The sequence below is a fragment of the Dipodomys spectabilis genome, unplaced genomic scaffold (genome assembly GCF_019054845.1).
Source record: "Dipodomys spectabilis isolate Male_0828 unplaced genomic scaffold, ASM1905484v1 ptg000207l, whole genome shotgun sequence".
Taxonomy (NCBI): domain Eukaryota; kingdom Metazoa; phylum Chordata; class Mammalia; order Rodentia; family Heteromyidae; genus Dipodomys; species Dipodomys spectabilis.
In genome coordinates, this window is record NW_024870884.1 from 11170504 (window position 1) to 11183937 (window position 13434).

General features: G+C 42.0%; 1 protein-coding gene across 1 annotated transcript; it reads right to left on the minus strand.

The window, feature by feature from the left end:
• Nucleotides 1–245: 245 nt before the first annotated feature.
• Nucleotides 246–10654, minus strand: Sar1a (secretion associated Ras related GTPase 1A). Its single transcript, XM_042696345.1, has 7 exons — nucleotides 10553–10654; nucleotides 7016–7089; nucleotides 6769–6888; nucleotides 6206–6271; nucleotides 4787–4890; nucleotides 2763–2894; nucleotides 246–402 (listed from the first exon to the last, which is right to left on the minus strand). Exons 2-7 carry the CDS (start codon nucleotides 7071–7073, stop codon nucleotides 286–288), a joined length of 597 nt encoding a protein of 198 aa, XP_042552279.1. The 5' UTR covers nucleotides 7074–7089; nucleotides 10553–10654; the 3' UTR covers nucleotides 246–285.
• Nucleotides 10655–13434: the final 2780 nt, after the last annotated feature.

The following is a 13434-nucleotide window of genomic DNA, read 5'->3' on the forward strand; positions in this document are numbered from 1 at the left end:
TTTCAGGTGTCCTATGATGGCACACAGTTTTACCCAGCAAATCCTGCCAGCTTCCGAGTCCCAGGATACTGACCTGACCCAGCATGAGTGGGCAGCGTTACCTCACAACAGTGTGGAGAAGAGCACATGTCACCACTGGGTGATGAGAGTTGACAGAAACTCTTGGCTTCTCAACACCAGACATGGTAGGAGAGCTTTCCTTGCTCTATTAGAAAAGTTCATGAGGAAGCTGTGAATAGGATCAGTCCAGAGAAGTAAAACTCTTTTATTTTCACTGTCCAAGTATCAGTCAATGTACTGGGAAAGCCAGCGAAAGCCCTCGCCGTAGCCTTGTCTCTTGAGTACACTGCACATGAACACTTCCATGGGGCGTGCATTCAGTTCCTTCAGAGTCACATTTCCCTAAAGAAGGCAAAACCAAGGCAGGCCTGTTAGCATCTCCACAGAGGCAAAGAGTGAAAGGATGATCACTATAATCACTTCCTCACTTCCTTAAATGAAAATCTAAGTAGAAACATGTCTCTTGTTTTCAGGATAGAATAAGCAACACCATTCTATTCCCAGCCACTATCTCTTGAAAAGCATTTGCTTTGAATATTGGACATTAATTGGGAAGTTATGGCAGTAAAGTGAAAAATAGCCACCGGAACTCATGGAACCAACAAGCTCTTTGATGTGTTAGAGGTCTGTTTAGATGAACATTCAGCAAGGGACACTGACAAAGTTGCACTGAGGAAATTAACAGCTCTGAACAATTTGTAAGTGAAGGTAAGCATTTCTAGAAAGAAATATAACAGTAACAAGACTAAAGAAACATGTAAAAAAGGAAGTTATCATAGATCACAAAAAAAAGATGGTTTTAAATATTAAACAAGAGTCACCAGGTGCCAGTGGTTCATGGCTGTAATCCTAGCTATTCAGGAGGCTGAGATCTGAGGATTGCCGTTCGAAGCCAATTTGGGCAGAAAAGTCTATGAGATGCTTATCTCCAATAAACTACTAAGAAAAAGCCCCAAGTGTCGCTATGGCTCTAGTGGTAGTGCTCTAGTCTTGAGCACAAAGAGCATCAGGGACAGAACCCAGGCCCTAAGTTCAAGCACCACAACCAACAAATAATAATAATAATAATAATAAGCCTAGGAATTCTACTTATCATATCTGATCTGTGTATACTGTCAGAACCTGCTTTTTTAAACAGAACCCTTCTTTAAACTGGAGAATTTATAAGCTACTAATGTGAAGACCAGTTCTATTTCTGGTTTTATATTGAACTTGCTGTGAAGACTGTTTCCTCATCTGCAAAATAGGTAACATTCTTCTCCCAGCGGAGCACCAGTAATAATCAAATACTTACTTTGATTTGATACTTCAAAATTGATGTAATACTAGTTTATAATCTAAAATCTCCACTTACAAAAATGGATTTCTAGGCTACAAAAGTCAAGAACCAAGAAGGGGCCTCTTTCTCAGAATCAATCTGTAAGATAATCAGAAAATTCTAAAAAAATTAAGATTGCCTTTTCTACTAAATTCTTCATATACCTAAATAATTACATATTACTACTTGGGAGACAGAGCTGGGTGGCTATGGTTTAAGGCCAGCCTGGGCAAAAAGAAATTTGTGAGACTCCAACTCAACCAATGGCTAAGATGGCACCGGACATCCCCAGGGCTATGAAGAAGCACAGCCCAGGCCTGCCCTGGCATAAAGGTGAGACCATATCTCAAAAATAACCAATGTACCAGGGTGCCAGTGGCTCACACCTATAATCCTAGCTACTCAGGAGGCTGAGATCTGACGATTGGTTCAAATCCAGCCCCAGCAGGAAAGTCCCAGTGAGACTTTTTTTTTTTTTTGTCATTCATGGGGCTTGAACTCTGGGCCTGGGTGCTGTCCCTCAGCTTTTCAGCTCAAGGCTAGCACTCTACCACTTGAGCCCCAGAACCACTTCTGGTTTTCTGAGTGGTTTTACTGAAGTCTCACAAATGTTCCTGCCAGGGCAGGCTTTGAACTGCGATCCTTAGATCTCAGCCTCCTGAGTAGCTAAGATTACAGGCGTGAGCCACCAGAGCCCTCCCGGCCTCAGTGAGACTCTTATCTCCAATTAACCACACAAGAACTGGAAAGTGGCATTGTGGCTTAAGTGGCAGAACACAACCCTTGAGCTGAAGAGCTCAGGGACAGTGCCCAGGCCCAGAGTTCAAGCCCCACAATGTAATATGGGGCTGGAGGCATGGCTCACGTGGTAGAATATCTGCCTAGCAAGCATAAGGCAGACCCTGAGTTCAATACCCCATATTAAAAAAAAAATCAGCTGGGAATGTGGCTTAGTGGTAAAGTGCTTGCCTAGCATGTATGAAGCCCTGGGTTCAATTCCTCAGAACCACATAAACAGAAAAAGCCAGAAGTGGTGCTGTGGCTAAAGTGGTAGAGTGCTAACATTGAGCACAGAGGAACTCAGGGACAGTGCCCAGGCCCTGAATTCAAGCCCCAGAATTGGAAAAAAAAAAAAATCAAGAAAATGGGTAAAGAAAGGGACAGGAAGTTAATCAGTAGCCTGATGTGTAAGGCCCTGGATTTAATCACCAGCACTATCCAAAATAAATAATTTCCCTTCCTTTAGTGAGCCTACAAAATACCCATACTAAGATAAATCCTAAGCCCATTTTAAACTTTTGAAAGTAGATTCCAAACAGCAAAACATCCATTATTTAAACATTGTGGATATTCTTCCTAAGACTCACAAACATTTTCCCCTTACCTTTCCTGTGGTCTGTCCATAAAGTCCAAATATCTCACGGAGCTTTTCTTCACTGATAGCATCTGATCTGTCAATTTTGTTTCCCAAGATAAGGATTGGCACATTGGATATTGTTTCATCAGTCATTAAAGCCTAAAGGTAGGATTTAAAATAATTTTTTAAAAAAAGCTAAATGAAGAACCTATAAAAGCCCAACAGATTAATGAAAACTCTGACTTTTCCTGGTTTCATATGGCATCATATATGTAAAGTGTGAAAATCTGATGAAAAGACTGCTTTCGCATTAACTGCCTCTGTTCCCAAGATAGAACTGTCCCAACCTCCACTCAGAGCTGATTTGCTCAACTACAAGAATAAGCACTGAGCACAGACTTGGAAGAATGAATGCTCTGGCTACAGAACTCAAGGATATTATAGGAACTCCTGTACAGTCATTCAGTGCCAATACAGACAAAGCACAACCTCCAATACTGACAGAGATACCGATAGTAGAAAAGAGTTGCCTTCTTTAAAATCCTAACTCTTATTATTTTTTTTTATCCTATTTCTCCCAATCCTAAATTCTATAGATGGTCATACTACCCTGAATGCACCCAATCTCATCTGACCAAAGTACTTGGCTGGGATAAATCCTAATTCTATATTCATGTTAACCAAGCTAAAAAACAAAATGTAATACTTGACTTTCACAATGAACTAGGATAGACTACTAATACTAAAACAAGTTCAGGGAAAGAGAATGACATTTGGGTTGGAGAAAGTCTTAGCAAAGATATACAGAAGTATAAAGAGTATAAAGGAAGTATAGAGTTGGATTAGTGGAAAGGAGAATACAAGCAATGGCTCTGCAGCAATTTAAGAACTGAGGAAGCCACACAGAGAATAACATGGCTAGATTAATGCCCTTACATCAACCTGCAGTGAGAGTAAACAAAATGGTGCCACATCCCACATTCTGGAAGTTAGCTGCATCATTCCCTAACAGAGACTGTAAGTCCAGATGTGAATTAAAGTCTAGACCTTCAGACCTTATTCTAAAAAGGGTAAAAAATAAAAAAGGCTGGCAAGCATGAGTCAAGTGTTAAGAGAACCTGCCTAGCAAAGCACAAGGCTCTCAATTCAAACTCAGAAGTATAAAACAAGGAAAAGAAAAAACTCTAACAGTTACAGGAGGTGAAAGGAGGAAGCAGGCAGGGAATGACTTCTACATATCCAAAGAAGGAAAAGGGTAAGTTGTTCTCTATGTTTGAAACATATTTGATGATACCCAATACAAAGAAAGGATGCTGGAGAAAAGCAGCAAAAGGAATAAGAGACTTTCGTGCTTCACAAAAAATTTGTGGCCAGGAACCAGTGGTTCACGCCTATAATCCTAGCTACTCAGGAGGCTGAGATCTGAGATCACAGTTCAAAGCCAGCCTGGGCCGTAACTTCCGTCTTAACTCTAACTACCAGAAAACCAGAAGTGACACTGTGGCTAAAGTGGTAGAGCACTAGCCTTGAGCTGAAGAGCTCAGGGACAGCATCCAGACCCAGAGTTCAAGCCCCACAACAGACAAAATAAAAGCAGGGAAGAAATAAAAAAGAAATCATCAAGCCAAGAAAATGAGAAACTGATAAAAAGAGAATCCTATAAAGTGAATTCTTGATAATATCAAAGGATTTATGTAAATAGACCGTTAAGGTCTGGCAAGTAGGAGAGAGGTACAACCCAAGAAGGAAGATCTGCAATGCCAATATAGAAGTACTACTAACTTGTTGCTCAAGCATAAACTATTGTGTCCTGAGCAGTATTAGCCATACCATTACACTATGACAGAAACCATCAAATTTATTCAAGTTCAAGCTGAGGTTGCTCAGGCAGTGAAAAACAATGTCACAGATTTTCAAACATTTTTTTTTTCTTTTTGACTACAACTCTGCACACATGCTAGTTGGAATGATTAATCACAGACACTACTGAGCTACATATCATAGAAGAAAAAGAGGCCAAGAAAAAAAAAACAACAAAACAAAAAACGTACATTAAGCTCAACTTTGGATTCCATGAGGCGAGAATGATCTGCACAGTCCACCAGAAAGACAATCCCATTAATTGCTGGAAGATAATTTTTCCAAACCCGACGTGCTAAAAAACAAAGTTTGTAGATGTATCAACAAAAACACATTTTGAAAATGTCTACAAAATAGGAAAACTTTGGATGGTCTCAATACCTTAGATTTCCTATGGATTTCCAACTCCTGGCCAACAGGATGCAAGCTGATAACCCATAGACTAACCCTGATTTCTGTAAATTTAACAAGAGTTTCTGCCTTCCTTGAAAAATAGCAACATGTGGTGGCAATCACATGCTTACCTACCTAAAAACCAACAATCAGCTAGAAGTGAACAGTGGCTGCCCCTTTAGATGAAGTCTGAGTTCTTCAGTTTACCAAAATGTCCACCATTCTCTAGTGTTACACCCTGACAATCTGACTCATGTAAGTGACCAGTGCCATACTGAGAGCCACTTGTTTGCAAAAGCAGTAAAAAAAAAAAATTCAAATTAGTTGCCAAAAAAAAATATTTAGTCACAAGTTAGTTCCAGTCACTCAACCTCTCACATTGAGCATAAAGTCTTAGAAATGCTTTAGGATTTTTTTGTTGTGACAGGGTTTCCCTATGTAGCTCAAGCTCACCTGGAACTCTCAGCCTCACCTGGAATTATAGGCATGAAATGTTTTGTGACAAGAGGTAGTAAATGAAAGTAGTGCCGTGTGTGTGTGTGTGTGTGTGTGTGTGTGTGTGTGTGTGTGTGTGTGTGTGTGTGTGTGTGTGTGTGTGTAATTTCTTATAATTATTCAGCCTCACCTGGAATTATAGGCATGAAATGTTTTGTGACAAGAGGTAGTAAATGAAAGTAGTGCCGTGTGTGTGTGTATGTGTGTGTGTGTGTGTGTGTGTGTGTGTGTGTGTAATTTCTTATAATTATTTCTTTTATCCAGGTAATATTAGTTTGAACTCAAAGACTTGAATTTGCTAAGCAGGCACTGTACTACTGAGCTATGCCTCCAGCCCTAATTTCCTAATTTCTTTCTTTTGTCAGTCCTGGGGCTTGAAGGCTTGAACCCTGGGCCTGGGCACTGTCCCTGAGCTTCTTTTGTTCAAGGCTAGCACTCTATCACTTGACCCACAGTGCCACTTCTGGCTTTCTCTTTGTATGTGAAACTGAGGAAACAAACCCAGGGCTTCCTGCATGCTAGGCAAGCACTCTACCACTAAGCCACATTCCCAGCCTCCAGCCCTAATTTCTAAGCCATTCATTTCTAATCCTTACAATGGGGTGAAAAAGAAAGCATACAGTGAATTCTAAATGCAAATAATGTATAAGATAAAATGACACACTCCTTTGGGAGAGAGAACAAAACTACAAGTTCATTATACACATTTACTGAGCTCTTACCTTGCTCATGCCCACCAAGATCAAAAGTTGTAAACGTCATTCCAGCAATTGTCAGTTCTTCTGATGCTGAAAAATTGTGAAGAGGAAAGAAATTTTTCCAACCAAAGGTCCAACTACCATTACTATACATTAACACTAATATACAACTTAATGTTTTCTCCTTGTAAAGATAAAGATACAGGAATAAAAAAACACTCTTATTAACCTGTTTCAAACAGGTTCCAAATTTTCTTGTCCCCCTATGATGTTTTCCACTTTGTAGAAGCAGGTATGGGAGATGTGCCCCATTACAGAAGCAGTGCGAAGAAATAATGGTAAAGTTCCAGAGGTTTACAGTAAGCAACCTGAGTATTTCTTATAGGTAACTTCAAAATGAGCTGGCTTCTGGGATCTCAGTTAACAAAAGTTAATTGAGTATTCACTCTCCAAGTTTCACATTGACCTTCAAAGAGCAGTAGAACACTTGCTTTGAGCTGAAGAGTGCAGGGACAGCGCCCAAGCCCAAAGTTGAAGCCCCACACCGACAAAAAAAAAAAAAGGTCACCTGGTATTTTGAAACCTACTTGGATGTAGTGTTGGAACATGCTGGCCCAATCTGTCATCTTTGAGCATGTGAAGAAGAGTAGTTTTGCCCGCATTGTCCAAGCCCAAGAACACAAGTTTCCCAGATTTCTTGTAGAGTCCTAAAGGAGAAAATAATTTTTTAATGTAAATTGTCTCTCCCCAATACCAAAAGCTTCTCACATGTAAATTGTTGGGGAAAATGTACAACGTTTGAAACTACAACAGGGTTCAAGGAAAAAGCTTTACCTAGGAACTGGAGCACACTGCTGAAGCCATTGTAGATCCACTCAAAGATGAAAGACATTATTAATGCTTACTACCTGTATAAAACATTAAAATAGCAACATTAGCTTTCTGAATGCCACCATATTTCTAGAGAAGTTAACTTTTATTCCTATATGCATGTCTACAGACTCTTTTCTGGCTGATCAAAGACAAACTAATCCTCGCCCCCCTCTCCCCACCAAGACAAGAATTCTGCCTTGGAAGAAGCTTCTAGGATCTGATGTCTACATTAGTTTCTGGTTTCCTAATTTTCAAAGTGATATTCAAAGAACTAGAAGTTAGTAGGTACACTTTCTTCTTTTACTATGTGACTGGCTCCTACAGGCAGCTGCTCATTCACACTCCCTAGATATACCACTGTTGTCTGTCTACCAGTTTACAACACCTCTAAGAAAATCATTCTCATCAATAATCTGGATCAAAAGGCCAAACAGATGCACTAGGTAGGAAATGAAAATGAAAAGCATATTAACCTGAATGAAAATCCTATTAAGCTACCACTGTTCACAGTTCTAAAAAAAAAAAAAAAAAAAAAATTCCAGGCTTGGGTGACTCATATTTGAATTTCTACTATCTAGGAGGCTGAGATCTGAGGATCACAGTGTGAAGCCAGCCCAAGTAAATAAATCAGACAAACTCTTACAACTAATCTGCAAAAAACAGGGAGTGGAGGTGGCTCAAGTGGTAGAATACCAGTCTTGGGCAAAAAAGCTAAGCAAGAGTACAAGACTCTAAGTTTAATACTGGTGAGGCGTGCGTACATGTGCGCACACAAACACACAAATACACACACAATCATTATAATAAAACAATAGGTTCCTAAGTACAACACAGTATTGATATTAACATCACCCTTCCTACTATTCCACAGGCCTAGACAAGCAGTGTACAAAACTACTAACAGGTCTACAATGGTATTGAGCAACAGCCTCAAGAGTGAAATTAAGAGAGAAGGATCTAGAGAAATTAGTGACTCCTTAGGTTTCTCAGGCACATTTCCTGGTCACATTGAATGTTTTGCCTCTATCTGATTTAGGGCAGGGCAGGGGAAAGGAACGTTATCACCATTTTCATTCCCCTCCCTCAGCAGGGGCATCTCAACACAAGATTTTTAATTAGCTATGACAAACTGCTGTCTTTTTCTGTGTTGCCCAGACTGGCCTGAACTCCTGGGCTTAAGCCCTCCTCCTATCCTAGCCTCTGAAGTCAGGACTAGCCCCTTTGCCCAGCCCCACCTGTATTCTTAGAAGAATTCAGGGTGGAAGGAGTACAGATAGCTCCTGTCTACAATCCTAGTTACTTCAGGAGGTTGAGGTCTGAGGATCTGGGTTCAAAGCCAGTCCAGGAAGGAAAATCTCTGAGACTCTTATCTCCAATTAACCACACACACACAAAAAAAGGCCAGACTGAAGCTGTGGCTTAACTGGTAGAGTGCTAGCCTTGAACAAAACAGCACTAGGACAGTGCCCAGATCCTGACTGGTGCATGCACCTATGCACTTACAAAAAACACATGCACACAGGCACACACACAAGAATTCAGGCTGAAGAGGAAACTGAATGTAAACATGGTTTTTTTTTTCTCCTTTTTATCCAAAAAAAAAAAATGTGTTTTTATCAGGTCTGTGTTGTGGCCTATGAACACAGGACCTACTTAATTGCTTACTTTCCTCAGCTCTTATCATAGAGGGAACAAATAAAGTGGGAGTCTGGGTAGTGATACAGATTGAAGAAAAAGTTTTCATGAAAAGATACTAACTAAAGGTTTGTTTTACCCTTTTCTACTGAAAATATTTTTTGGAAAAAAAAAAACAGTTGACATGTTAAATATCTTTTTTATCTGGAAATGTAGCACTGTTAAGAAATCCAACTAGTTGGGGCCAGGTGTGGCTCAAGTGGTACAGCAACTGCGTAACAAGTATGAGGTCCTGAGTTCAAACCCAAGACTAAGAGCAGCTGCCCAAAACAACAACAACAAAAATAAACAGGAAAAGAAATATAGAACCTTAAATATACTTACAGAGGTCCTATATCTCTGTTCCCATTTCTGTAGGTAAATAGAAGAATGTTTTCTCTATAATCCCCTCTGGCCTTGATGGCTCTTCCATCCTTGAGATCTCAACATATCAAACAACTCATCCTTGGTAACAGAGTTTGTACACTACCTGCACATACATCTCAATTCATCCTTACACCAACTTAACTGAGCAAGGACCACTGGCCTCATTTACCAAGAGGAAGATACTGACACTCCTAGGCTAGCTAGTTTGTCCAAACTGCATTGCTGAAAAAGTAACAGTTCTAGGACTTAAATCCTCCTGTTTTAACACCAAAGTCAAAGCCCTTCCTGTTACTATAAAATTACAAAATTGCTTTTAAAAAAATAAAGGAAACACTTCCTATAATACACCAACTGCACAGATAACCTCTAAAGCCTTTATAACAAACACTTTTTGAATGGTATTCTAATAATTAGCAACTTACTTTCGTTTTTTCATCCACTTTATGGCATTATGACAAGTTAGAGTACTCTAAAACTTAAGGGCTCTGAAGACCAACAAAAACACTGCTGTACCTAAAGCAAAAGCTTGCAAGTTTCAGGACTGACTGGTTCAACCAAATATAAAGGATAAACATCAAAATAACCATTAACGAAAAATTTACACATTACTTCTTACCTTCTTACACACACTCAGAGCAACTTGGAAACACCATTCCAGACAGTATCTAGACAAGAAGGCAGCTGGCCTTTAACTAACAAACCCTGCTTGGCTTGGGGGATATAAATGTCAAAGGTCATCAGCCCTACAGCAATTCTCCCTAAACCTCAAGCATCTTCCTGAACAGATGGATTCCCCTTCGAGGGAAAAGACAGGATGAGCAAGGGTGCAAGAGGCAATCTGGTGCGATCTTCACCTCCAATAAATCATGCGGAAAACACTAATCTATGCCAAACGCCCAAGAGTAAATTTTTCCATGCACACCGGAGAAAGGAAAGAGGGAGGGAGAGAAGGAAAGTCAGGGTTCGAAACAGGCCATCAGAAGACAAGAGCAAGCTTACGTGGGGAGGAGCCCTGAACTAGGAGCCTGCTGACCTGGTTGGGGCGCTCTCACCGGCTGACCGGGCCTGGGGCCTCGCCGGGCCCCAATCCCTCCCAGGGTCTGTGAAACAAGGGGGAAATCGCCGAGGAATCCCACCACCGACGCAAGGCCGTTTTGTGAACCCAAGCCCGGTCTGTTACCCGGCCCAGCTGCTGTAAGGACCCCCAGGAAAGATGCAAGTGGACCTCATACCCTCGAGGCCGGCGGCCGCAGGAGCAGCCCCGGCGCAACCGGCCCGTCTCCGCCCAGAACCAGCCCCAGGGCCCACAAAGCCGCCTGCGTGTCACTTCTCCCCCCCCCCAGCCCCCGCCGGGCTGGCCTCCGCCCCGACCCTCTCCGCCGCCCACCCCAGAACCTCGGACCCCGGCTGCCTCCTCCGAAAGGCCCCCAGACTCACGGCCCGAGGGTCTCCTCTGGTGGCGGCGGGCGGCTCCGACCCTCCCTCACAGCGCACGGACCAGCAGCTCCTGGGACCGCCAGCAACTCACCGGATGCACGTCACCACACCTCCCCAGACACTTCCGGGCGCGTGCTGGTCTCCGCCCCTTCGTAGCGTCCTGCCGCTCTCCCTAAGTACCGCCCTACCAGCCACTCAGGCTTTGGGGGCCGGCCGACGGCGTGACGTTGCTCTAGGGGGCGGAGCTTGGACCTAAGCTTTTGTCGGGCCACAGGATACGTGGCACAGCTGGGCTGGGCTGAAGGGTGTGTGTGTGTGTGTGTGTGTGTGTGTGTGTGTGTGTGTGTGTGTGTGTGTGTGTGTGTGTGTGTGTGTGTGTGTGTGTGTGTGTGTGTGTGTGTGTGTGTCTGTGTGTGTGTGTGTGTCTGTGTCTGTGTGTGTCTGTGTGTGTCTGTGTGTGTGTGTCTGTGTGTGTGTGTCTGTGTGTGTGTGTCTGTGTCTGTGTCTGTGTGTGTCTGTGTGTCTGTGTGTGTCTGTGTCTGTGTGTCTGTGTCTGTGTGTGTGCTTGTGTGTGTGTGCACGCTTTTGTGTGTGCTTTCGTGTGTGTGTATGTGTCTTTTGCTTCTAAAATTCAGACGGGAAAATAAGATATAAGACTAGTAGTGCAACAAACAGGCTCCAAAAAAAATCTAATAGTGTCCACTACTAATTAAAAACAGCACAAAAAAGACAAACCAGCTGGGCTCTCTGGTGGCTCACACCTGTAATCATAGCTAACTCGAGATCCTTTAGGTTTAGAAGATCTCTGAAGCCAGTCTGGAAAGAAAAGTCCTCAGGACTCTATCTCAAATTAAATAGCAAAATATCAGCACTAACCAAGCAAGCTGTGAGGCGAAGTTCAAACCCCCAGTACACCACACACACACACAGAGATGAGCCTCCTTCAGTCCATCTCAAGTATGTGAAGAAAGAAAATTAAAATGGCACTAAACATTCTAGCAGTACACAGAAAGACCTAGATAGGCTAGCTCACCAGCTTCTCTGCTTCTTCATCCTGTAGGTTTTTGGATATTGAGTTTGAATCTTCCTCAGATACAGAAAGGGTTCAAGCCATATTCTGAGGTTTTTTTCGCCACCTTTGGGCAAATCAGGGATTTTATGGGGCTAGGATCTCCAAAGTTTGCAACCCCAAAAGGAACAGATCTGCCTCAGTGCTAACTAACAATTTGGGTTACTGGTTCTGAGGGAAGCTTGGCTGTAAGAAATATGGTAGTTCAGAGCACAAGGAGACATGGATGGCTTACGTTGCTCTGGAGGAAAAAGAAAGCACTCAGGCAGCTTTTCAGGAAAGGTACACATGTTACTTACCAAGTTGAAATATTTGGTCAAGCTGAAAAATTCCCAAGGTCTCAGTGCACCCACCTTTAAAATGGTAAAGATTACCAAAAAAAAAGTAGAGATCATTATCAGTATAAAACAGGTTTTTCCAGATTAAATGTTTCTACCATTTGTTCTTAAATAATATTTAGATGATTGAGGCAACTTGATGGGTTTACAAAAAAGCCAAATTGTGTCCATGACACAATATATCTAATAAATTCCAAATGATTCAGAGGCTTGCCTATATTCTGCTTGGAGTGAGGTTCAGTGGCAGAGCACAGGCTTAGTATGCCCTGAGCCCTGGGTCTAATTTTCAGCACACACAAACACATATACATTTTGGGCTGGGAAGGTGGCTCAGTGGTAGAGTGCTTGACTTGCATGTATGAGGCCCTGGGTTCGATTCCTCAGCACCACATAAGCAGAAAAAGCCGGAAGTGGGGCTGACACTCAATTGGTAGAGTGCTAGCCTTCAGCTGAAGAGCTGAGGGACAGCTCCCAGGCCCAGAGTTCAGGCCCCAGGACCGACCCAAAAAAAAAACACATACACATTTAAATAGCACTATTGAAGAAGAATAAAAGATAAAAGAAAGCACAGATTCTTTATAATCTTTCTCTCTCTCTTTTTTTCCAGTCCTGAGGCTTGAACTTAGGGCCTGATCATTGTCCCTGAGCTTCTTTTGCTCCAGGCTAGCATTCCACCACTTATGCCATAGCAGCACTTCTAGCTTTTTCTGTTTATGTGGTACTGAGGAATCAAGCACTCTACCACTAAGCCACATTCCCACCCCCTCTTAATAATCTTAAAATATCAAAGATCTTTCTGGTTAGGATTGAAAATACAGAAACCATAAAGGAATCACAATTGTCAGATACTGGTAACTCATTCCTATACGCCTGCCATTCAGGAAGTTGAGATCTAAGGACTGAGATTCAAAGTCAGGCTGAGCAAAAAAGTCCAAGATACTCTTATTTCCACCAAAGAGCGAGAAGTGTAGCTGGTAGAGCCAGTGTACTGTGGTGGTAGAACACCAGCCTTGAGCAGAAAAGCTAAGGGACATGGCCTAGGCACTGAGTTTAAGCCCTGGGACTGGTGTAAAAAAATACAGCTAGTATGAAAAACGGCTGCAGAGTGCCTCCTGGAAAGTCTGAGGCTCTGAGTTAAAATCTGTGCCACAAAAAAATAGTTTTTCTATACTTGGCACCCAAATCAGCACCTCTTCCATGCTAGGCAAGTGTCCTACCACCATATTATACATGACCCACATCCACACCCTATCACCTCTGCACACTCAGCCACTTCCTACATACATAGAAATGAAAGAATTTCTAGATTGTTCATAATATATAATACAATGCAAACTATATTTCATTGTTGTACTGCCTTGTTTGTAGTAATATCTGTACATGTTCAATACAGATGCAGTATTTCCAGAAATATTTTTAATCCACAGTTGGTTATATCCTCCAATGGAGAGCTAATATGGAACCAACAAGTGTAC

Bases quoted from the DNA above. Each gene is read 5' to 3' on its own strand.
- Sar1a (XM_042696345.1), bottom strand. From the start codon at position 7,073: ATGTCTTTCATCTTTGAGTGGATCTACAATGGCTTCAGCAGTGTGCTC. The intron at 4,891-6,205 runs GTAAGAGCTCAG...TTTGTTTTTTAG, and splicing joins TCTTGGTGGGCATGAGCAAG to CACGTCGGGTTTGGAAAAAT. The intron at 2,895-4,786 runs GTACGTTTTTTG...TCCTACCTTTAG, and splicing joins AATCCAAAGTTGAGCTTAAT to GCTTTAATGACTGATGAAAC.